Genomic DNA, 26,422 nt, shown 5'->3' on the forward strand with positions numbered 1-26,422 from the left:
GCAAGTGTACTTTAATTATGTTAGTGCCTTTTTAATGTGTCTTGCAGCTAAACGCACAATCATTCTGTGTAACCTTCCCCTACCTCAAAGTAATTTGAAACTCTAAGATTAGTTCCTCTTGTCAGGTGGCAGATATTGTTTGCATCGAACCTCTTATTGTTTGTTTAAGGCTGCTACTGTTTTTGGGTGGCTATCGACCGAAAAATGCTGCTGACATATAGTCTCATCTCTCACAAGGCTGCTGGGTTGTACAAGAGGCTATGCAAAATTCCACATATACCTTGAGCAGAGTTTCCAAATTAATGTCCGTGTCATCTATAGGAGATGGTTTTATTTATTCATTTGTTCAACATGAAATCACCGATGCAGGTATCAGAACATACAGGTAGCAGCCCTCAAGGGGTTTACTGTACTGGAGGTACAGCTGTGCCCACAAATAAGGGCAAGAAGCTATAGCAGATACCAGGGGAGAGTTCAGTCACTGGGGGGGAAGGAAGGAGCCCGGCTCAGGAGTCAGAAGGTTGGGATTGGAATTCTAGCTCAGCACCTACCACTGGTGTCTTAAGGCTCTTGCCAGGATCAAATGAGGTAATATATGTGAAGGCTGTTGATAAACAATAAAATGTTCTACAGTGTTAATTATTATCTATTTTTAGATAATATTTACATATTTGTATTTGTAAATAAAATACAAATATGTAAATAAAAAATATATTTGTATAAAAATATTTGTATTTTTATTAAGGTGGAAATTTTGGAAAAAATGTATAAAAAATGAACAAAACTGACTATTTTTTGTTATTGATGCTGCTTCCTTTTCAGTATAGAATGTTGTTCTGGAAAGAACACAGGGTTTTTGAAATCCTGTTTCCCTGAGAAAACAGCAGTAATCAGAATATTTTCATAAGATCCTACCACCTGCCTACATATGCGCCTGATTTCCGAACCTTTCCTCTTGTTATTTCAGGTGAACTGCACTTGCACCAGCCAAGGCCAGCTCCCCCGTTTGTCCTCTGGATCTCACACGTGCTAACTGAAGGATGTTTATCCAAATCTTGAATCTTGCTGCCCATTAGGTTTATCAGCAAACAACATGCATTTATTTTTCCCATTGTAAAAACTCTTTAGTTTTAGGGGACTTAGAACCTACTAAATCCTGCTACCAGCCCATTTGTCCCTTTCCTTCAGCGTGTTCAAAAGTCATCTATACTTGATCCATTTCCAACTTTTCTTTTCTCTCTTGAATTCACTTGAATGGGGCTTTATCTCCATGATTTCACTGAAACTGTCTTACTGATGTTATCAGTGCCCTCCAGTATTTTACCAGTTTATCAGTTTATTGGTATTCTTTAATTCCTACTAATTGCCTATACAACAATCAGTTAGTTGGTTTTATTTTCCCCTTTCCTTCTTTTTCCTCCCTTTTCTAGTTGCATTATTTCTATTTTGTCAAAACACACAGTATTTATACGATAGTTTCAACCCTCATCCTCATGTTTCTTTAGTCATAGGTGTTCATTTATGTATTTTAAAATGTTCACTGTCCCTTTGTTTGAAGTTTTCCCAGTCACCTCTTGGTTGGATGAAATTATCCTCTAACAGATGTTTTGAGAAGGGCTAATAGGTGAAGAGTTCCTTAAGTTCTTGTGTGTCAGAATTGTTTTTCATAGCCTGGACATTTGAAGGAAAACTTAACTGGATATAAAATCTTTGGTTTACCTGTTCTTTCACTGAACTTTAAAAAAACACTACACTATTGTTGCTTTGCTTTGGATGTGGAATTTGAAAAGTTGATGCAAGTCAAATTATCTTCTCTTTGTATGTTACTTGGCCATTTTGTTTGGAGGCCTTGAGGATTTCCTTTATCTTTGAAATCTAGTATCCTTCCTGGAATATTTCTTGCAGTTGATTTTTCTGGGTTCATTTTCCCAGGTACCTGTTCGCTCTTTCAATATATAGATTCAGGTCTTTTTTCATTTCTGGAAAGTTTTCTTAGACTATAATTTTTGGCAGTGGTTTTAGATTGACCTTAGTCCCCTTTGCTAGCTTGTCGCATCTGTCCTCCTGGACCCTGCAGTGTTTTTTCAGTCTGCTTTTGCTCACCACCAGCCGTGTGTCGGCCTGGGTAGGGGTGGGTGGGAGCGTGGGGATGGCAAGAGCAGTGGAGATGACACACTGGAGTTTGGTGGTTTTTCTCTTTCTACTTACAATGATTTTGAAGTTTGGGTTAACTTGATCTTCAAGTTAAGTGAGGGTGCGGTTTTCATGCAGATTTATTTTTCTCTTCTTGTATTTTCTTGTTTTTGGAGGAAATGTGGAGCTAGGCCGTCAGTAACATCTTCAGCTGCTCAGCAGTTCTGGTAGGAACGTTTTTAACCTCAGCTTAAGAATACCGCACCCCCCCCCCCCCCCGCCTTTGCCTTTTTCTTTTAAATTAAGGTAAAGTTCATATAACATAAAATGGACCATTAAATATTTTAAAGTGTACAGTTCAGTGGCATTTAGTACATTCACAGTGTTGTGCAACTGTCACCACTATCTAGGTCCAAGACATTTTCATCACCCCAAAGGGAAACACCAAACCCATTAAACAGTCACTCCCTTTTGTTCCCTCACCTCAGCTCCTGGCAATCACTGGTCTGCTTTCTGTTTCTATGGATTTACCTGTTTTGAAAATTTCTTATAAATGGAATCATACAATATGAGACTTTTGTATCTGGCTTCTCTCATTTAGCAACATATTTTTGAGGTTCATCCAAATTTTAGTGTGCGTCAGTACTTCATTCCTTTTTATGACTGAATAATATTCCATTGTATGGATATACTGCCTTTTGTTTATCCATTCTTTAGTTAGTGGACATTTGAGTTGTTTCTATTTTTTAGCTATTATGAATAATGTTGCTATGAACATTTGTGTGTACAGGTATTTGTTTGAACACCTGTTTTCAGTTCTTTTGGGTATATACTTAGGATGGAATTTCTGGGTCATATGGTAATTCCGTTTAACTTTTGAACAACCACCAGACTGTTTTCCACAGTGGCTGTACCATTTTATGTTCCTGCCAGCAATGTACCAGTGTTCCAAATTCTCTACAACTTCAACAACGCTTATTTTCCATTTCTAAAAAATTATACACATCTCTCCCTCTTGCTTTAAGTATATTTCTTAAATCTAGAGACAAAAATAGTCTTGTTTTATTATTTCAAATACTTGTTTCTAAGTGATATTTTTTCTGGTATTTTTCAAGTATGGGATCAATTTCTTCATGAATGAAATTTCTGTTGGGAGTATTGACCTTTTCCATAGTGATGCTAGGATAAAATGGTAACCTGGGCCAGCCTCATTTGAGAAGAGCCACTCATTAGATTCTAATTTGCATAGATTGTACTAGACTTGTTACATATGTATTTAAAAATACATTTGATTATGGGTACATTTTGTAAGATTTGTCACTTGTTGGATTTTTTTTCCCAAACAAAAACAAAATCTCACCAAGATTTCTGATACTTATTCATGATTTTCTTAACCATTTCTTAAAATACTAGATATGCTGTAGTTTTCATTTCATGATGAAAGGCCTTTAAACAATGAGGAAGCCTTCCATTGATCTTTTTTTTTGTGATGTGTGTCTATTTTGTAGGTACCAAAGACCCTGGGATTATTAAGGATGTTAAGTGGCAAGTTTTACAGTCGCCAGGGGCAAGAACAGGTAATACAAATGGGCTTAACCTTACAAAACATTTTCGCCAGGGTCCCATTAAGGACAGAGTTGAATGAATCTTGAATATTATAGATTTCCATCTGAATTTGCTCTTAATTGTACATTACAGGGGTGTATGCATTAATAAGAATTCATGGAGCTGTTCACTGAAGATTTGTGCATTTTACTATGTATATCATTCTTATCTCAGTAAAGAAAATTAAAAAAAAAAAATTAATGAATCTAGTCCTCTTGGATCTGGGGATATAGCCCAAAGAAGTCTCCTGGAATCATTATATATCTTTGAAGTTTCTTATTTTATCTTGTGAATTTTTGTATCCTTGTCCATAACATATCCCTTATGTTTGTTGGTTTTAAAATAAAAAAAGATTCCTTCCTAAATCTGAGATTATACATGTTTCAAGAGGATGAGCCACATTGATCCTGGGCTTAACTGTTCTGTTCTTCAATAGGAGAAACATGGATCCATGGCAAAGGTGCTTGGCAGTTTCATCCTGAATATACCGATATGCTTTGGCACTCTCTCTGAGGGAGATGGGTATACTCATTCCCTCTACATGGCTCTCACAAGAGTCTTGACATACATGGGGCTTCAGATCATACTCCTTCCTGTTTTGGGGGGAATCAAACAAATTAATTTTCGTTTCTTCAATTTCTTAACTAAGGGAAATTGTAAGAAATATGGAAACTGTAAGAAATAGAACACGTATTCTCTTGCTGCATTTGTATTTAATATATTTAAAATTTTGAGTTCTAGTTATTTCTGTGCCCTTGACTTCAACTAATTCACGTCTTCTGGGTTGGTTTGGTATTCTGTCTGTAGAATTGAGCAATAACACTACTCTTTATGTCTGGAAAGTCACTTTCAGTTTTAATCCCTTGTATGTTTACGGTTTTCCAGTTAGTATTCTCTTTAGTCATTTCAAGCAGTTTGTCTTCATTTTGCAGGTGAAGAACCATAAGCAAGACTAAATGCCTTGGCCTCTGCCATGTACTTTGTTCTTTCTAATTTACTGTGTTGCCTCTGTTGCTCTTTCTGTTACCATAATAGTGCATGAGAGCTTTACTTTGTTTTCCTCCCTGGATCCTTTCCCATTCTCTTTAATTCCATCTAAATAATAACTCTATCTTTAACAAACTTTAAAGGGTTCATTTTTTAATTCTTTTGATGATAATTAAGTAATTATGTGGAGTTTCAGCATTTATTTATTCTTTTAGTCAGTCAGCAAGCACGCACTTTGAGCCAGCCGTGGTGTTAGAGCTGAGAATAAATAGATGAATAAAATGCAGTGCGCTTCCTCAAGGAACCCTCAGTGTAGCGCGGGAGTCAGATGTAGAAGCAGCTGTAGAACAGGACAGTATGACGTGTTTCATAACCTGTCCTGTAATATAATATGAAGCGCCGTTGAGGTGCTGGGAGGGACCATTGAACTCTGGAGGTGATACTTGATTTGGAAGTGAGTAAGAGTTCCTCAGGCGGATAGGGGAAGGCTGGTTGTTTCCAGCCCGGGAGCAGCATGTGCAAAGTCCCGGAAGTGTCGCAGAGCACTGCAGAACGCTCCACTCTGCTGTGGGGTAGGATCCATGGTCTCTTATTGTTTGTGTTCCGTAGTTATTTTATTGGGACCAACATAGTTGTATTATGTTTAGAACAAGAATTATTTGGGGATTGATATATTGGTGCATGACTTTCCTTTGTACCATATCCTTTACATATTAAATGCTGTATTTATTAGTTGATTTGGTATATTAATAGGCAAATGTAACTCTCTTCAATTAGTATAAAATGTCCATCTTCTTTTTACTCTTTCTTACCTCCTGGGAACTCCAGATTCATGTTACCTTGCCTCCTGCTATTGGTTATTCTTTTGTGTGGAACTCAGCTCTTTCTTGTTTTTATCGGTATCCTCTATGATTGAACAGAAGGAGGGAGAAAGTAGCAACTAATTTCCTTACGTTTTGATCTTTCTTTTTGACACCTTGTACTGGAATCCTTAACTGTTTGGACTTTTTAAAAAGACTTTATGAAAGTAGTACTCTAAAATCAGGGCCTTTCAGTAAATATCTGAATGTTATATGAGTATCCTGTGTGAACTCAGTGGTTCCTAGCCCAGAAATAATTATGGGGCATAGATTTTTAGCACCATCATTTTAGACCTGACAGGTCTCATAGAGATTATCTAATAATTCCTTATTATTGTGAATACTTTATAGCTTATAAGTCCTTTCGCATGATCTCGGAGGAAGCTTGCATTAATGGCATTATGATGCCTATTTTATTGATGAAGAAATTAAAGCCTCAAGAGAAATGGTTTTCCCAAACTCACCTACCTAGATAGTGTCAGAGATGGGTTTGGTCTTGAGTTGGCTCTTGATCTAGTGCTTTTTTTCACTACCTCTTGTTGGCTTTTGTCTAAACCCTTAGTTGGACAACTGAAGAAGCAGAAGCCAAGATATGTTGTACTTAAAAGTAGCCCAAGTTAAAAATTACCTATTATCTCAGAAAGAATGATCTTTTTTACTACTCAAGTTTGGCAGCAATTCTATTTCTCTTTTAAAATGTGTTATCTCTTAACTACTGCTAATTTTTTTTTTTTAATTAATTAATTAATTTATTTATGGCTGTGTTGGGTCTTCGTTTCTGTGCGAGGGCTTTCTCTAGCTGTGGCAAGCGGGGGCCACTCTTCATTGCGGTGCGCGGGCCTCTCATTATCGCGGCCTCTCTTGTTGCGGAGCGCAGGCTCCAGACGCGCAGGCTCAGCAATTGTGGCTCACGGGCCCAGTCGCTCCGCGGCACGTGGGATCCTCCCAGACCAGGGCTCGAACCCGTGTGTCCCCTGCATTGGCAGGCAGACTCTCAACCACTGTGCCACCAGGGAAGCCCAACTACTGCTAATTTTTAAAGAGGAACTGCTTTCCTATATAGTAACCACATGGTTAATATTTAGTTCATTTTGTTCTGTTCACTTGTCAGACTATAAAGTAGCAACACTGATTGGATAGTATTAGAGGGAATATATATAATAGCTAAGGCGGTGATTGCTACCTTGCAGGCGCATGATAAATGATAGTGGTGGCTGCTCTTCTGATCTGTTAATTTCTTTGTATCCATAATCATAGAGCCAATAATTAGTAGTCTGTGGGTCCTTTTTAATTGTGGTTTAGTATACCCCAAATTTACATGATTCAAAATAATCTACTGCTGGTTGTCTGGCATATATTATCTTTTGAAGAGTATATGAATAATCAAAATTATTTGTTTTCTTTTGAGCTTCTCTTGTCACCAGAAAGTTTAACTTTATTTTTTATTTATTTTTTAAATTTTTTTGAAGTATAGTTGATTTACAATCTTGTGTTAATTTCTGCTGTAGAGCAAAGTGACTCAGTTATACGTATATGTATTTTCTTTTTCATATTCTTTTCCATTATGGTTTATCACAGGATATTGAATATAGTTCCCTGTGCTATACAGTAGGACCTTGTTGTTTATCCATCCTATGTGTAATAGTTTGCTTCTGCTAATCCTGAACTCCCCATCCTTCCTTCCTCCAGAAAGTTTAAATTTAAACCTTTTCCTTTATGCTTTGGGCTTTGAGGTCTTACGAAGTTCTTTCACATGCTGATATTGTAAAGATGTTCTGTGTTTTCTTTTAAAATTTTCATGGTTTTGCTTTTCACCTGTAAGTTTTCAATCCATCTTGAATTTCTTTTTGTTGGATATAGTAGGAATCTAATTTATAATACGCTCTATGTGGCTAGTACCATTAATTCAGTGCTGTATTCTTTCCCAACTAATTTATATAATGCCATAATTTATATACTGCCACCATAATTTATATAATGTCTGTCAGGACAGACATTTACAGAGGGTACATTGTAGCTCTGTTTCTCTGCTCTCTTTTCTGTTTCATTGGTGTACATGTCTATCCTCATGAAAATATCTCACAGTTTTAATAAACTAAAGTTTTATAATTAAAAAATAATTTTTTTGAAAAGGGTATTGGCTTGGAAACTTTTTTTTTTCTCCAAAGGCTTTTTTATTTCCTTCATACATTTACAGTTTTCCCCCCCTCAGGTTGTTAACCAGGCTTTTGAGGATGACTTTCTTTTGATTTGAAAATAGATTTCTGTTTATTCTTTGGGGTCAGACTTCTAAACTTCAGTGGGTTAGAACACCTACTGAATACCTTGAGGGCAGGGGTTTATGTTTGTTTTTGTCACTGCAGGTTCCCCAGAGTATAAAACAGTGCCTGGCATGTACTATGTATTATTGAATATGTAATATTCAGAAAATAATTGTCGAGCATTGGAAGAGCAGTACTTACAAATTCACCTTTGATTGAGCTGAGTTTTTTTTTCCTTTAACCGTATGTAGTAATTTAGAACATTTTGAATGTGTGCACTAGAATTCAGTACTTTGATTTTACTATAGCTTGTACATTTGAAAGGTATAATGAAATTGGAAATCACTCATTTTTAATTGTCCTATATAGATGATAGGCAGTTGAAGAAAGTGAGGCAATTTAAACTAATCTCAGTACAAAGGTCTGATATTTAACATTTAAAAAAATCTCTCTTTTAGAAAGGGCAGTTGAAAAGTTTCATTGCAGTGTCTGAGAGAAGACACAGTTCCTACCCCAAATATTGCTCCAGTAGTAGAAGGCTTTAATTAGTTTTTAATTAACACAAGATCAAATGGACATTTGAGCTAGTGTTTTCGTGTAAATGAGAAGTAGAAGTTAAAATAATGTTCACATCATTAATTTCAGTAGTATTTTGTTAGTATTACATTGCTACACAAAAGACTCAATGAAGTAAGGGAAGATATCTTTTGCAAAGTTTTAGGAAGGGATTTGAGATGAGGAGGTAAATAGGAGAATTGACAGTGAAGTTAATTAAAAGGGCCATAAATGAATGACTAATGTAAGAAGACAGTTTGCTGTGCAAAAAGATCTTTGTCAAGTCCTCTTCCTATGCCCCATGCTGTCTACCCAGGGATGCTAACTCACCAAGTAATCATTTAGCTAGACTACCTTTTAATGAAGTTAAAACCTTATGGCGTAAATCGAAGCAGGTGGTAAGTGATAGTCACTGTTTTCTTTTTCTTTTCCTCACCTTTATTGAGATATAATTTACAAAAGAAATTGTAAGATAGTTAAATTGATGATTTGATATAGGTACCTATACACTGTGAAAGGATTTTCCCCCATTGAGTTAATACGTACGTGCATCGCCTCACATATTTACTTTTTGTGTCTGTGTATATGTGTGAGAACATTTAAATCCTACTCTTAACAAATTTCAATTATACAATACAGTGTTATCACCTGTAGTTACCAATGTCATACGTTAGATCCTCAGACTTTATTCATCGTATAACTGAAAGTTTGTACCCTTTCACCAACCTCTCCCTGTTCTTCCAACCCCCAGCCCCTGGTAGGCAAACACTGTTCTACTCACTGTTTTTATGATTTTGACTTTTTTTTTTTTTTAAGATTCTATGTATAAGTGATATCATGTAGTATTTGTCTTTTTGTATCTGGCTTATTTCACTTATCAAAATGCCCTCCAGTTTCATTCATGTTTTTGCAAATGACAGGATTTCCTTCTTTTTAAAGGCTGAATAATATTCCATTGTGTGTGTGTATTCCATACCTTGGCTATTGTGAGTAATGCTGCAGTGAACTTGGGAGTGCAGGTATCTCTTTGAGATAATGTTTTCATTTCCTTTGGAAATATGCCCAGAAGTGGGATTGCTGGATCTTGCGGTAGTTCTATTTTTAATTTCTTGAGGAAACTCTGTTCTGTTTCTCATGGTGACCATACCAGTTTACGTTCTTACCAACAGTGTACAAGGGTTCCCTTTTCTCTATGTTCTCACCAGTGTTTATCATCTCTTGTCTCTTTTATAATAGCCATCCTAACAGTTGTGAGATGATACATGGTTGTTTTTGATTTGCATTTCCCTGATGATTAGTGATGTGGAGCAACTTTTCATGTACCTGTTGGCCATTTGTGTGTCTTCTTTGGAAAAATGTCTATTTAGATTCATTGCCCATTGTTAAATTGGATTATTTGTCTTTTGCTATTGAGTTGTATGAGTTTCTTGTATATTTTGGATAGTAACCCCTTCTTGGTTATATGGTTTGCTGATATTTTCTCCCATGCCATAGGTTGCCTTTTCATTTTGCTGATAGTTTCCTTTGCTGTGTAGAAGCTTTTTAGATTGATGTATTCCCACTTGTTTTTGCTTTTGTTGCCTTTGCCTTCATGGCAAATCCAAGAAAATCATTGCCAAGACCAATGTCAAGAAGTTTACCCAACTCCATGCTTTCTCCAGAAGTTTTACAATTTCAGGTCTTATGTTCAAGTATTTCATCCATTTAGAGTTGACTTTTGTATATGGTGTAAATTAGGGGTCCATTTCATTCTTTTGCATGTGGTTATCCAGTTTTTCCAATATCATTTATTGAAGAGACTATTTTCCCCATTGTGTATTCTTGGCTCCTTTGTTGTAAATTAATGGACCATATATGCTTGAGTTTATTTCTGGCCTCTCTATTCTGTTCCATTGACCTATGTATCTGTTTTTAATGCCAAGACCATACTGTTTTGATTATTATAGCTTTGTAATATAGTTTGAAACCTGGATGTATAATGCCTCTAGCTTTGTTCTTCTTTTTCAAGATTGCTTTGACTACTTGGGTCTTTTGTGGTACCATGCAAATTTTAGGATTGTTTTTTCTATTTCTGTAAAAAATGCCATTGGAATTTTGATAGAGGTTGCATTGAATCTGTAGATCACTTTGGGTAGTATGGATATTTTAGCAATAGCAATTCTTCCAATTCATGAATATGGAATTTCTTTCCATTTATTTGTGTCTTCTTCTATTTCTTTCATTAATGGTTTATAGTTTTCAGTGTATATCTCTCTCACTTCCTTGGTTAAATTTATTCCTAAGTATTTTACTCTTTTTGATGCTATTGTAAATGGGATTGTTTTCTTAATTTCTCTTTCCTAGAGTTCACTGTTATTGTATAGAAAAGCAACTGAATTTTGTATGTTGATTTTGTATCCTGCAATTTTACAAATTTATTTATTCTAACAGTTTTTTGGTGGAGTCATTAGGGTTTTCTATGTATAATATCATGTGATCTGCAAACAGAGCCAATCTTACTTCTTCCTTTCCAATTTGTGTGCCTTTTCTTTTTCTTGCCTAATTGCTCTGGCTAAGACTTTCTGTACCATGTTGAATAAAAATGGCAAGAGTGGGCATCCTTGTCTTGTTCCTCATCTTGGAGCTTTCCGCTTTTCCCTGCCAAGTTCTGTATTCTTGACCAACATTCCAACTGTTGAAATGATGATTAAAATGAAAATGGCATTCATAGTTGAGAAATGTGAAAGAAATTCACAGACACATTTTAACCCAAGTGAAAATTACAGCTACATCTAAATTTTATTGCCTTTACAACTACTTAATTCAAATGGAGGAGAAGAGAACAAGATTGTTATTCACTTAAGCTGAGAAATCTTAATACAATATGAGGGGTTATGGTTTGAATGTTAGAAGTTTACTTTTATTGTGATGTACAGTTGATTGAAAAGCCATTCCCTCCTATTTCCAAAGCATACACTCCTGAATTCTCTTCCTTGCCAACCAATAGGCATTCAGGGTTCCAAATACTGCAGACCCTGCTTACAGAATTTAGCATGGATTTTCTAACTGTGGCTTTACATCTTGTGTCACAGTTACTGTCAGGATAATAAATTACTTTCTGGGCCAGAAATACCCTGCATGCTATAGATAATTCAGAAAAGTTTCTGCAAATAAGAAGCAGAGTTTATATTTCAGAAGGAAATCACTGTGTTTCTAAAGTAACATAGGTGACTTGTCTGTGTCATCAGCTGGCTACAATTCAGTTGCTGCTAATAACCATATCGTCTTACTGTGCATATTTATGAAAGTTAAACAGATAACTTGGGACTTGAAAGAAATGTATACTTAATGTGTATGCATGTAATGTCTGAGATTTGCTTTAAAATCCTCCAGGGCACAAAGGCCCCTGAGGGCATTGTGGTGATTGGGGAATGACATGTGAGACAAGCTTGGAATGTTGATGTTTGTTTAAGATGGTTGTTGGGCCCCTGGGTATTTATTATACTGCAATTTCTACTTTTGTGTGTGTGAGTGCAAATTTCTACAACAAAATGCTTATGGAAAGGAATGGTAAGTTTGCAGTGTGAATGTCATGGCATCAAATGAAACTAAGGGGATGAAGAAAAAAAAGCAAATGGTTAACATTTTAGTTAATGTATTTATTACTTAAGCATGGAGGAAGGATGGAAGGAAGGGAGGGAGGAGTGAAAACAAAGGGAAATTTAGCATATTCACTCATTATTTCCCTGGTCATAATGCTGTTGTTAAATTATTCGCATTATTCAGTATACATTTTTTGGTTTGTTTTTTGTTGAAGAGATCGATAAACCTCCTACTTGCTTTCAAAGCACTTTTAGTGGGGTTGTTTAATGGAACGTATGGTGTACCTGCAGGTTACCATACAGATGACATATGACTAATTGTTCAGGTGATGAAATAGTAAGGTATACTTGGTCATAATTTCTACTGAGGAGCATGCCTGTCACTACTAGAAAGGCTTTGGCCCAGGTGAGGGCAGTGATCATGGTGCCATCAGGGGACGTGGAGGCGGATGGAAGACTGCATCTGGTTCAGCTTTTGCTACTTACACCGAATGATGATCTTGGGCAAGTGTTGTAACCCTTCAGGTCTTCAGTTTCGTCATCTGAAACTGTAAAGCATGGGTGGAGAGGTTTTTTTTTTCTTAATTAATTTATTTTATTTATTTTTATTTTTGGCTGTGTTGGGTCTTCATTACTGCGCACGGGCTTTCTCTAGTTGCCGCGAGCGGGGGCTAGTCTTCGTTGCGGTGCACAGGCTTCTCACTGCGGTGGCTTCTTTCGTTGCGGAGCACGGGCTCTAGGCGCATGGGCTTCAGTAGTTGTGGCTCGCAGGCTCTAGAGCGCAGGGTCAGTAGTTGTGGCGCCCGGGCTTAGTTGCTCCGCAGCATGTGGGATCTTCCTGGACCAGGGCAAAAACCTGTGTCCCCTGCCTTGGCAGGCAGATTCTTAACCACTGTGCCACCAGGGAAGCCCTGAGAGTTCTTTTAATTAATGCAAATCTATGCTTCGGAGGCACATTAATTAATGCAAATCTATGCTTCGGAGGCCCATCTTGTGCAAAACCATAGAGCTAACTGACTTTAGAGTTGTGAAAGGAAGATGCCAGGTCCTTCATCTTCTACTCATTCCCCCGTCTCCATCACAGAGGAAAAGAGCTGATGTATTTAAAATTTTGCTTAAAGTGCTTTTGCTTTTATTGCTTCTCCTTCCCAGGCACTTGTATTTTAGTCTTTCTTACATTAAATTATGACACTGTGGGATAGACCTGTTACATCTCATTAAAGTGATTTTAGTCCTCAGCGAGGAGATTAGCAGATGCTAATCTTCTTGTCTATCCACTCATGCGGCAATGTTCCTCACTTCCTGAAATTGTCCTCTTTGTTTTTGATGGCTAATGTGCCTTAGTCGTTTTCGACCTGAGGACTTAGACTCTGTCTACAAGAGGCCAGGTAGATAATGTAGTGAATCGAACCTGTTGTAAACTATGGTTTTTCAGTATAGTCATCTCTAGTTTTCAGTTCTGCAGCTTTTGGCCTTAATCTTGGGGCCATAATAGAGAATGATGGGGGTTTTGGCTAACTGGAAAGCTTATGACCCTTTCAAGAGGGCATATACTACCTAGTCCCATCTGATTATTGCCATTTGGGCCCCGTGTTGCCAGATTTTCTAAGTATTTGGGAGAAATATGGTTGTGGACTGCCATTTTCTGGTCTCTTTTATTTTTTGTGGGGAAACTACCTTAGACCCTGTTCTTAGTAAATGCTTGAATGGGAAATAGGTCTTTAGTTAGTGTTTTTTCAGTTCTTCTGGTTCTGTTGTAGTTGGGAGGCAGGTAACATCTCTGCTCGGGTGGTTTCTCTTGTGGTGACTGAGCAAACCTGGTATCCTCATGGGAAAGGACTGAGAGATTATCTGGAGAAGTAGAACTGGGAAGGCACGTCTTTCTCTGTGTACCCGGGGTTGGCCATGTAAAGTCAGTGTGTTACAGAATGTCTCTGTTCTGTGGCAACACTTAGAATCCTTAAATTGAATAATTTGCCAGCAGGTCTGGAATACCTTACACATGTAATGTGTTTCTTTTTTTTTTTTTTAATCTTTTTTTAAAATTTTTTATTTATTTATTTATTTTTGGCTGTGTTGGGTCTTTGTTTCTGTGCGAGGGCTTTCTCTAGTTGTGGCAAGCGGCGGCCACTCTTCATCGCTGTGCACGGGCCTCTCACTGTTGCGGCCTCTCTTGTTGTGGAGCACAAGCTCCAGACGCGAAGGCTCAGTAGTTGTGGCTCACGGGCCCAGCCGCTCTGCGGCATGTGGGATCTTCCCAGACCAGGGCTCGAACCCGTGTCCCCTGCATTAGCAGGCAGATTCTCAACCACTGCGCCACCAGGGAAGCCCCTGTAACGTGTTTCTTAAATTAAGGAATGCTTTTTCCTCCAGTCGGTCTTTTATTCCCATCACCATTTGGACCCTCTTTTCCTTCATCTCTCTCTTTCTCCCTCTCCGTTTCCTTCTTTTTCATAGCATGAATTTGTGGCCTGTCCATGGTATAGAATATTCCAGGCATTGTGTTCGCATAGAATCTTGTAAAGGTTCTTGTAAAGGTGTGTACCCAAAATTCAAGAAATTCTTAATTTTGTCAACATCCACTCATAAAAGATATTGAGAACTCATGGTAATCTATGTGTGATACAAAGGAATATTTTTATAATGCTCACATATTTGGGTTTTCGGTTATATGTAAATCGTAACACTATAGAGTAGATTTTCAAAAACTCCTTAAGGGCAAGAGTCCTGTTTTTTATATTCCGGAGCACATTTATAGTGTTCTGAAGCTGTCAGAATCCTTAGTTATGAGAGATCATTTACGATATGGCACCCCTAAAGAGTGTTAATTCTGAAAGTTATTTCTATTTGGCTACAAGTCTCTTGCTCTGACATTAATGTAATATAATTATTGTCTAGGATGGGATCTTTAAGATGAGCCTTTCTCCGGATGGGACCCTCCTTGCAGCCATTCACTTCTCAGGAAAACTAAGCATCTGGGCCATTCCATCTCTGAAGCAGCAAGGGGAGTGGAATCAAAATGAGCAGGTGTGTCTCTTGATTATGATTATTCCTAGAATGATTCTCGCTTAAGGGTGAGTACTGACAATACTAATTTCATTTTGATGATATTTTACGTTTTAAAATGTAGCTCACAGCTATTACTCACTGTCATCATTCCAAAGCTGTCCTATTCTTTACTTAAATTATACTATTATCAGTGTAGTAGGACAAATGAAGAACAGAGTAGCACTCTGCGCTGATACGAATTTGTAAAGCAGGGCAGTCTGTATCCTGAGTGTCATCTGTCCTTTGATCTCTGCATTTCCCCCTTTCTCATTGCAAAAATACAGAATGGAGATGTTAATTTTTCAGCAAAAGTTAACTAATATCAAAGATTTGAAGGGTCAGTATCGTAAAAAGGTTAGACTTCTTTCCAAATCTTGCAGTGCTAGTAATCCTGGGCTTCCTTAAGGTTGAAGGGAGTTATCTTCTCTTTACTCAAAAGGTAGATAGAGAAGATACAGAGAAAGGTAGAACTGTTCATTTTTTTAGTGTCTGGAAATAACAGGGTTTGAGAATTAAACAATTGAGTTGTTTAGTAACGGATAGTATCAATGTCTATTGTAATCTAAAATCAGGATGGGCAGGTAAGGTATAATGCTCATTTAATGCCACGCATGTGATAGAGTGAAGATTTAAGAAAAATCTTCTCAATTAGATACAGCTTATGTTATAAATCTTTTACTCCTCTGAAGATGATTTTGCATGTCAGCACTTTGAGTGTTCTCCTTCCCTCACATCCCCATTCCCCTTTCCTACAGGAGTATCCTTTCACCAGCTTTGGTGGGTACTTCTGTGATTCTAAGAAAGGAGCATACTCCCTGCAAGGTCTGAATGGATCAAGGTCTTTTTATTAGCATTCTTTTGAATTTCATTTCATCAAACTGCACTGTAAAAGAATTCTTAATAAGCAAACAGTATTTTGTATTTCTCAGAATAGAGGAAAAGAGAAAGGGGCTCTATATTTTCATACTCTTCACAGACTTAAATTTATTTGTTTTTGCTGTTCTTCAATTTTTTCTCTTAGACACAATTGTAGGAAGATTCCCTCCCCCCACCTTCCCCCCCCCGCCCCAGTTCCTCACCATGTTGAATTTAATTTGGTCTCCACATCTCTGCTACTCTGTCTTACTTATTACTAGATCTAGATTTGTTCTAAATAGAAGAAAGAGATCCTCCTCAGTTATCAACCTCAGTAGCCAAATAGAGGGACATTCTTTCTGTCTCCTCTGAAATGAGAGCTAAGTTGACTTATATCTTCACTCTAGAAGTGGAGTGGACCAGCTCTCAAAACTGTTTTTTTTTAATGTATTCAGCTAGGCTCATCAGATAATTGATCCAGAAGGTACCGTGCATTTTTCATGGTTATCAATGTACAGTGTTAAGATACTTAGCTTTTGTTATTTGGGAAGACCCTGATGTTCTATTATATATGGGAAATTTTACATTTGAGCAAGCTTTTTCTTAAAAGGTGAACGCTTTGAATATTAAAGTCATTTGGAATAGAAATATTGATTAAGTTTTGAAGCACACTTAATGTTTGATCTTGTGAATGTCCTAGAATGTCGTACATATAGCATAAGGGCTATTTAAAAAAATTCATTAGTATGCTGTTTCATTTTCTGAAATTCTGGGTACCTTTTTTTTTTTTTTTTTTGCATGCAAAGATAAACTGCATCTTTTGTAGTCCTTATTGGCATATACTTGAATTTTTAACTGGTTAGACATTTTTATTGTTAGTTGCCAATCAGTTTCATTATAATTCATTACTCTTTAGCTCATGAATGTTATTCATTGGGTTTTTATAATGATTCTATTAAAAACACAAAAATTGTTTAAAAATCTTGAAACTCAGGCATGAATAAATGTAAATATCTCAGTCATTTGGAATAGGCCATCAGAAAGGTAATGTGACAAGAAAGGAGGGGAATTTGGAAATGGCAACAGAGATGCATGATGGGAGGACATGAGTTCAGGCCAGAAATTTGTCTCTAGTGTTGTCTTAGGGAGAGACTTTTGAACAGAAATACGCTGAGAGTTTAGAAGGCAGTTCATCAGGAATTGCTGAAGCCTGATTTTTCTGTTGTACCTCACAGAGTTTCCGCCTTACCTCTGTGGCTCTGATTCAGTGCTCCTCCCACCCCTACAGTCTGCAGACAGACTGTATGATGATACAACTCCACAAGCTAGTTGTATCTTTTATTATAATTTACACCTTTTTGGGCTTACCTATCAGTTTCTTCTGATTTGGTTGGTATAAATGATCTCCCTTGAATGCTTGAGTAAACTGGAAAAAAAAGGGATTTGGGGCTCACAGAACTGAAAACCGTGGCCCTGGTTGCCATCACCAAGGCTGCTCCGCACACCCTCATTCCAGAGCGCTTCCCATCGCAGGCCAGTGGCTGCCAGCCCCTCCCTTTCCTGCTGCTGCTCAGCACCTGGGAAAACTAGCTGAGTAGGACAGACGTTGCCCTCTGAGACCCCTGCCAGTGCTAGCCTCAAAGTAAATTTTTGTCCAAAGTTGAGAACAGGGAGGGCATTTCATTTTATCTCTTCAAAGGTTGTGATCAAAATGCAAAAGCTCCTTCATTTAACCTGCCATCTTTTCCAGTCTGGTCATTATGCTGCTTTATACCTGCCCCCTGAACCCTCCTCTCCTGCTCCCTACTTTTGTCTAACCCTTTCTATTTTACTTTGTGAAACTTCATTCCATCATAAACAAACTCCTGTGAGGCTTCATCATTTTTCCAGAATGCTCTGCTTTCTTTTGATACATTTAATCTAGGCTTACAAAGCTCAGTAGGATCGAGGTACATGTACACGTAGTCTTGCAGCTTTTATAAAATTTACTCTAATAATAACCTCTATTATTATTTACTGAGCACTAATTTTGTCCTAGGGTTTTTCAGCAAGTAAGCAGGAGAACTGAGATTTGATTTCATAGCTCTCTGGCTCTGATGTCCATGCTCTTTCCATGACCATGTGAGAAAATAAATACACTTTAAAAAAAGGTGGGAAAACCCCTATTTGTTAGGTTTCTTATTAGGCTTTATTTGATGTGACCTTTAAAAGAACAGAGACAAATTCTTCTTCTCTGCGAATGTAACACGGATTTCTTCAGCCCTCTCAGATGTGTTGAACTCTTGAGCTAATTAGTGTGTACCAGATACTAGAATAAGTAATTGAGAAAGTCTGTCATTGGTAAACCCTTAACTTTATGATCGATATCATATCACAGTACTTACGATGTGGTGACATGAGGTGAGGGTGGTAACTCTTTGTCCAGCAAAAGAAGTTTGAACAACCATACTTTGTTTGAGTCTTTCACGAACATTCCGGGGATGAATCACATTGGATATTGGACATTTTAGATTTGACTTTAATGTTTGAAGAGAGTCATTAAAATCTAGTGTACTAGTCAGATATAGAGAACAAACTAGTGGTTACCAGTAGTGAGAAGGAAGAGGGGAGGGGCAAGATATGGGCAGGGGATTAAGAGGTACAAGCTATTATGTATGAAATAAGCTACAAGGATATATTGTACAACACAGGGAATATAGCCAGTATTTTATAATAACTATAAGTGGAGTATAACCTTTAAAAATTGTGAACCACTATGTTGTACACCTGTAACATATAATATTGTACATAAACTATACTTAAATAAAAATAATAGTGCATTAGAGTAAATGTTATAAAGCTTGCATGTTAACAGTGCTATCAAGAGTAGGTTGTTACTTTATTCAGAATAATTATCGTAAAATAATAAAGTTCAAGTATTTGAATCTCTACCGAGTGCTGCAGTAGAAAATGCAATAAGTCACAATCCTTGCCCTTAGGACATTCATAGTCTTGCAAGGGAAATTATAAACAAATTAATAAAATAACAAGTTAATATTATGAAAAGATAAGCTCGGAGGAATGGTGCATACTTCAGTTGGTGGTGTTGGGGAGGAGGATTGTTGGGAATAAATAGTGTGTGTATAGTAAGGCTTGGCTATCAACAGCAATTTTCATCTCTCTCATTTACTTCACAAAACACCCTGTTAAGTAAAAAATGTTTTTATACTCATTTTAAGAGATGGGAATAGTGCTAAAAGAAGTTAACTTAGATCACTAAATGTTAGAATCAGTGTTCCATTTTGACTGAGGTCCTCTGACTTTGTAGGTCAAGCCTTTTTTCCAGAGAATCTTCTTACGGTGCTTATATTTAGAAGTACTGACTTTAAGTGGGCAAATTGGGTACTAGTTAAGATGTTAATGGAAAACAGGGAGAGATAGCCCGTGTGGTTTATCCAAATGACACCTGGAGTTGTGCAGTTCATTATGTAGAGACACTGGGAATGTGAACATATTAATAAGCGAGAGGTATAATATTGTCACTTACCAAATGTATGGTGTCACTTTATGTATTCATCACTGGCTGAAAATCACTGAAGAACTCTTAAACAGCTGAAAAGCACTTAAAACAGCTGCTCTTTTCTCATTTGTCCAGTTTAATCAAGTGACCTTGGGTCAGCCAAGTAGGACAGGCTTTGGATTTCTTTGTGGCTACTCTGGGAAATGAATGGAGAGGCAATTAGTTTAAAATAGAATATATAGTATATAGTGTATAGTTAGCTTGTAACTTTACCTTAAACATTGCCTGAGAAAAAAACTAATGTTTCTGTTGCACTATACAGACTTAAAGTCTTTTACCAAATTGTGAATTCAGCTCATCTGGGCCTTTCTTCAAGCAATACGCTACCTTATTAGTTTTCATAATATGCTTTGTTTGAATGAGGATTTTCTCTGTAAAATCTAATGATTAAAGATAGTTTGGAAGTGCCCGTTCTGATTTACTTCTATCCAGTTTTTAGTTGATTAAATACTTTGGCTTTCATTGTCAGTATGAAAATCCATCTGGCTAGAAATCTGTATTAAGTTTTGTTCATGTTTGGAATATATAGTAAAATTGCCAAAGTGATTTTCATTTCAAACATTTCCCATATGTTATGTTTATATATTTACATCTCATTTTTGTCCTTAATTGTTCTCTGAAGGAGTTTTATTACTTGCTTATTTGTACTTACTTGGATGTAGTAGACACAAAACTAACCTTTTCCATTTGATTGTATTTTCTCTTTGACACATAGTAGGTACTGGCCTAATTTTGTTAAGTGGATGAATCAGTGAAGGATAAATGGGAAGATGACAGTTCATGTCATTAATCATGATCTAAACCACAGCTGTTTTCACAACTTCACTAGACTGTCAGCTCTTTGAGAAGAGGCGCTGAATTGAATATACATTTCTTCCCTGAGAGCTAACAAAGGACTTGGTGTATTAAATACTAATAATAAATGTTTGTGGAATGAATAAACATTTAAAGGTTGCTTTTATGCTGTTGGCGACAAGGTCTTTGTTATATTTAGCTTCTAGCTGTAAACAAACAAACAAACAAAAAGTCAGCAAATAAAATCCTTAAATCTGAAGAAAACAGATTTAAGCTCTATGCTTTAGCCATAATAGCCTCTCGGAACAAAATCTATAGCTGTATCCTTAGGACATCCTCCTCTAGGCTACTGCTGCCCTATAAAGTGAGGGCACCGGAGGCTGTTTTCAGACATACGGTAGCACGTCACACAGAGAGGAGTGGCGTGGAGGTTGCCGCTCAGGATATATCAACATAGTCCTGGGACTGAGTACCCCCCACCCCCCGCTTTCCTGGGGGTCTTGGGAGCTTGGGGATCCTGTCTTCAAAGTAGCAGCCTACAGAGTTTGATCAGATGTCATAAAGCACAGCCAGGTCATGGTTCTCCTCACAGAGTCCTTGGCTCTGAAGGGTGGTAAGTTGGGGCCAGTTTGAATAGTATAAGGGGAGCAGTGGGAATGCCAGTGTAGAAAGCAGCAAGGGACAAGCCGTCAGGTTGCTGGTCTGGCAGGCCAACGCTGCCTGAGGCAGAGGTAAGTTTGGGATTTTGTTTGGGCTTCTTTCTTAAATATACTGTACAGATAATGTCATCAAACTCCCACATATTGTGAAGTTGAACGCTTAGTTCAGATATATAGACTGAATTGCTGTGTACTTCTAAGACAAAAGTACAGACAGGTATATACCCCAAAGAATTTAAAACAGGTAGTCAAACAAGTACATTCGCACACGTGTTCACAGCAGCCGCAAGCTGGAAACAACCCAAACGTCTGTTAACAGAAGGATGGACAAATTGTGCTATATACTTGCGATAGAATATTATGCAGCCATAAAAAAGGAATGAACTACCAATCCATGCCACAACTTGGATGACCCTTGAGAACATTATGATAAGTGAAAGAAGCCAGACACAAAAGGTTGTTTGAATTCATTTATACAAAATACCCAGAATAGGTAAATCCACAGAGATAGAGGGCACATTGGTGGTGGCTACGGCTGGGGAAAGGGGAAAGGGAGTAACTGCCTAATGCCTAAGCTTTATTTTGAAGGGATAAAAAATGTTTTGGAACTAGATGGAGGTGGCAGACATTGTGAACGTACTAAATACCACTGAATTATTCATTTAAAAATGGTTAATTTTATGTTCATTTCACCACAATGAAAAAAAATGATTTCATTAATCCTCTCCTCCCCCCCAAACCCTAAAACAAACAAAAATGCATATAATTAGAATATGATGCCTTGTAGTCCCGTACTTTGACCTACTTTTTTTTCCCGAATAAGCTTAGCCTTTCCCTACCTGTGTCCTTCTGTGTACACTGTGGTCTCCCACTGGAACGTTGTCCTCCACCCATTTTCCACATCCAGGTCTTATCCAGCCATAAACATATATAACACCATCAGGCTTTCTTTGATCGTCTTGAACTCCCTTCATCTTTCTCAAGCCCGTATCCAATATGATCTCTTGATCCTTTGAAGACCCTTAGTACTTTTATCTATACCTCTTTTTTGGGCAGTTACCAAATTTGACCTTGGGTTATAGTTAGTTATACCCATTTCTTAGCCATCTATGTGCTTGAGTATAGGGCATGTAATGTCTGATTTTTTTTTTTCTTCTTTCTTTCATAGTGTAAGTGCACAGTATTCATTGACTAAATAGCAGAAGAAACCACACTTTTGAGAAGGTGTAGGAATATTTGTACTATGTCGACTAATTTTTCTGTAGCTTAGACATTCTACTTAGAGCTCAGTGATTCAAAGGATTAATTAGTTCATTCCCTCATTCAGCATTTAACTACTGTGACAGGGGTGGGCACTGACAGACGTGGGAGTCCAAGGATGACTAACAGAGTCCTGGATGCAGAGGAACAAATCTTCACCTTGGGTTTAAAATTGGTTTCACAAGAGACACCCATTATCTAAGCAATCTGCATGGAACAGTCTAGTCCCAGAGTGTGGAGACTGGCTCTACGAGACTAGTACTGCTTGTTCATACGGTCTAGTCCCAGAGTGTGGAGACTGGCTCTACGAGACTAGTACTGCTTGTTCATACAGTCTAGTCCCAGAGTGTGGAGACTGGCTCTACTAGACTAGCACTGCTTGTTCATACGGTCTAGTCCCAGAGTGTGGAGACTGGCTCTACTAGACTAGTACTGCTTGTTCATACGGTCTAGTCCCAGAGTGTGGAGACTGGCTCTACTAGACTAGTACTGATTGTTCATACGGTCTAGTCCCAGAGTGTGGAGACTGGCTCTACGAGACTAGTACTGCTTGTTCATACAGTCTAGTCCCAGAGTGTGGAGACTGGCTCTACTAGACTAGCACTGCTTGTTCATACGGTCTAGTCCCAGAGTGTGGAGACTGGCTCTACTAGACTAGGACTGCTTGTTCATGGTTCTCTTGCTCATCATTAACTTTGATGAAGACAAGCACACTTTGAATTCTCAAAGTGCTTATGCCAATGAGATGACTTCTTTTTACATTTTTTTCTCAAGAGTTCTTGTTAAATTTCTTTGTGATCTATACGTCCTTAAATTTACCCAAGGCTGAATCGTAATTGTTGTTGTTTGTGGGGCTTAAAGTTCTAAAGTGTTATCCCATACTTTCCTGTGTACTCCAGAATGTACGTGGGGAGGCACACATGGCATCATGTAAATAAACGCTGGCACGCCTCTGGTGCTGTTGGTGGAGGTGCAGCTGGTGGTTCGGAGCTACTGAAGCTTCTAAGGTGCCTTTAATGGTCAAATAAGATTTTATTTTAGTTGATTATTTTCAGTAATACGTACCTTATTCTAATTTTTTGAAACTTAATTTTTTTTTTTTTTTTATACTTAAGGACAATCCATTTCTTTGCCTAGTATATAAATAGCCTTTTATGGCAACTTTTTTCTGATAAAGTTAGCGAATTATATCTTCTGTTCTCAGGGTCTGCTCTGAGCGACTTATAGTAGGGGAGAGCAGAAAGTTCTCTCAGGGTATGGAAAGAAATATCAGTTTTAATACCCTAACGTATAAGCCACTGATAAATCGGTAATTATTCTGTTGCATAAGATGAAAAAGCACATTTTGACATAAGTACAGCATCACTTTTTTTGGGCTTAAGATTTCAGATAACCCCCAATTGATATTTTGTTGTTTTTTCCCCCCATACTATTGTGATTCTGGAGGTTATGGAATTAACGTGGGCCTGGGAAATGTCTGGCAGTGGCTTAATCTCTGTTGTTTTGTGATGCTTGAGAGACCGCGGTGTGTCCTCACGTTCACAAAGGTGGGCAGGACATTGTGTTGCCGTGAGATTAGACTGTGAATGTGTTGAATTTGAGGATTGCATGGTTATATTTTTTGACTTAGTACAATAGGTTTTCAGTCATAGAAAGTTAGAACTGGGGATGACACGGCAGTTGTGGAGTCCAACCTCAGAGCTGTGGGAACTGAGACCTGGAGGGTTGCTGGCCTTACGAGCGGCAGGGTAGCTCTTACATCCAGGCTGGTGTTTTAGTCATAGCAGCGTGGCTGTCCTCCTCCCAGTGTGCAGGTGTGCGTGTGTGTGTGCAGAATTGTTAGTGTATCCTGCTTTCATTTGTATGAATTATATGCTTGCCATCACAGTTCTTATTCATGCTACTTTCTTCATTAAATTGAGTCACAATACTTGCATGTGCACATCTTAGGTATAAGAACAATTGCTTTTCAAGATCTTGGAGCAGAATAGATTTCAACTAGGTGTAACTAAGAGATGAAAGGAAAGCATCATTTCTGTTTTTTGTTAAAAAAGAAAAATCCAAAGTTCTTGATGATGTTCTTATAATTTTCTTACCTTGTTGATCCAAGAATTTATGTGCCTGTTTTTCAAATTCAGCCAGGCTATGATGACCTTAATCCTGATTGGAGACTCTCTACTGAGAAGAGAAAAAAAATCAAAGGTGAGTTTTATGATGTATGATGATTAAAACCGTAAGAGACTCGTGTTGTTTAATACAGGTGCTTTTTAGATGGTATGATACATGTAGGGGAGGGAAAACTCCTTTTCTTTCTACTATCCTAGGTTCTCTGGCTGGGGCTCTGTAAAATTAGATTGACAAAAGACAGATTAATAAGAGAAAAACAAGCAGAAGTTTATTAGCACGTACATTGAGTTTATACATGAAGGTACCCAGGGATGAGTAACTCCGAGGGATGGTTGGAAATTGGGCTTATACAGCATCTAACCAAAGAAACAGTAAATTTTTAGGGAAGTGACAAGACAAAGGAAAAGCAGTTGGAGTTTCTAGGAGTGGCATATTGTGGGAAGGCAAACATGTGGGGAAAGTAATGGAAGATAAGCACTAGTTAGTTATGTAGATTCCTTCGGTGCTGTCTCTGGGCTCATAAGGGTCTAAATTTGTTTCCAGTGATGAACTCTTCTCCTTCGTGGTAGAGAGCGGAGAGGGGAACGACTTTGTAAATTTATGTCCTACTTTTACGCATATAGGTAGAGGGCAGGGAGCTTTTCTTGTGTCTGCTTCTTCTCAGTGGCCTCTAGCCCAAAATAATCATTATGCCACAGTGGCACATTTTGGGGTGGCATATTGAGCTACCCTACATATAAAAGTCTCTAGATACTTCTGCTTCATTTTGGAAGGAACACCAAGATTTCATAGGATGGGGACAAGGCAGCAGATCCAGCTTTCTGACCGTCAGGTGTTAGTATTTTGAGTTTTCCCAAGGCTGAGGCAGAGCCTGTGGCATGCAGCGTGGCTCTCCCTCCACAGGCCAGCGCGGAGATGGCACACTGAGTTCAAAGCTCGTAAGTGTACTCCTTTGTAAATGAGCACGGAGGGGATAGCAGAAAGGGATTCCTCAAAGGGTAAACTCTGAGTAGTTATCTCTGGGACTGGGGTGCCGGTGTGGTAGATGGTAGGTAATAAGAGGTTGGAGGGACTTTCTCTTTTCATACATCTCCATATCTAAGCTTTTTTTTTTTTTTTTTTTTTTTAGCAGTGAGCATGTATTACTTTTATAAATAGAAAAGAAACCCAGTATTTACATTTAATTAAAAGCAATAGTGATTATTTAATTGGTAGATTAGAATTAAAAACAAAAATTAAAATATTGAGTTACTTTGAGTAATTGGTTCCTTTTTCTTCAGGTGAAACTCCCCAAGTTAAACACTGCTGAATTTTTAAGTGTCTCCTATAAAATTAGTGATAGTTACAAGGTTCAAAATCTTTATTAAATTATGCTTCTAATTCACATTTAAAGACCCTGAAAGTATTGATTCGTTAATATCACGTGTCCTGTTCATGTATTCGCTTTTGTTAAATAATCATCCGAAATACTCATTCAGAAAAACATTTTTTAGAAAAAATATAATTTGTCAAATTAGAAAGTTGACTGCATATTTAAATGATTTGCTCCTTTTCATCCCGCATTACATTAAGCTGTAAGCCTAGGAACACTGCTTTTCATGTTTTCTTGGAATTCCTTATTTATATAGATTGCTTTAGGCTTAAATCGGAAGAAAATGTTGAGTTGTCATGGTTTTTGTTTTTTAATTAAAATAATGAGTTATTCTCATGGAGTTAACCTCCTATTTTATTTTATTTTATTTTTAATTTGGCCGTGCTGCATGGCTTCTGGGATCTTCGTTCCCCAAGCAGGGATCGAACTCGTGCCGACGGCAGTGAAAGTGCCCAGTCCTAACCACTGGACTACCAGGGAATTCCATTAACCTCCTATTTTAAAATCTCTATCTCCTTAGTCAAGTGTTTACATATATTTTAAAATTTATGGTGTACTTTGTGTGTATTACCTTTAAACCTCGTCAGATCCTTAGTGGAACAAGTAAGGTATAAAAGGGCAATAAAATTATAGTAAATATCATGCCATTTCCTTTTGAATGCCTTAATTTGGTGAACCACAGTTCAGTTCTATCCACCCTCCCCCAACCCCTGAAATTCCTTTCTGGTCTTGAATATGTTTTCCTCTTTCTGATTAGTTGCAAGT

The 26,422-nt window shown here is 37.6% G+C and overlaps 1 protein-coding gene across 2 annotated transcripts in view; it reads left to right on the top strand.

The window, feature by feature from the left end:
* Nucleotides 1-26,422, top strand: part of NBAS (NBAS subunit of NRZ tethering complex) — a 345,856-nt gene that overhangs the window by 54,182 nt on the left and 265,252 nt on the right. The window contains exons 11-13 of one of the 2 annotated variants that reach the window (XM_082357497.1): nt 3,642-3,710; nt 14,881-15,009; nt 24,297-24,360. In XM_082357497.1, coding sequence (XP_082213623.1) covers nt 3,642-3,710; nt 14,881-15,009; nt 24,297-24,360 — 262 coding nt within the window. The remainder of the gene's footprint in view (nt 1-3,641; nt 3,711-14,880; nt 15,010-24,296; nt 24,361-26,422) is intronic. The other variant, XM_082357496.1, reaches the window with a different exon arrangement.

The sequence above is a fragment of the Balaenoptera borealis genome (genome assembly GCF_965194805.1).
Source record: "Balaenoptera borealis genome assembly, chromosome: 15".
Lineage (NCBI taxonomy): Eukaryota > Metazoa > Chordata > Mammalia > Artiodactyla > Balaenopteridae > Balaenoptera > Balaenoptera borealis.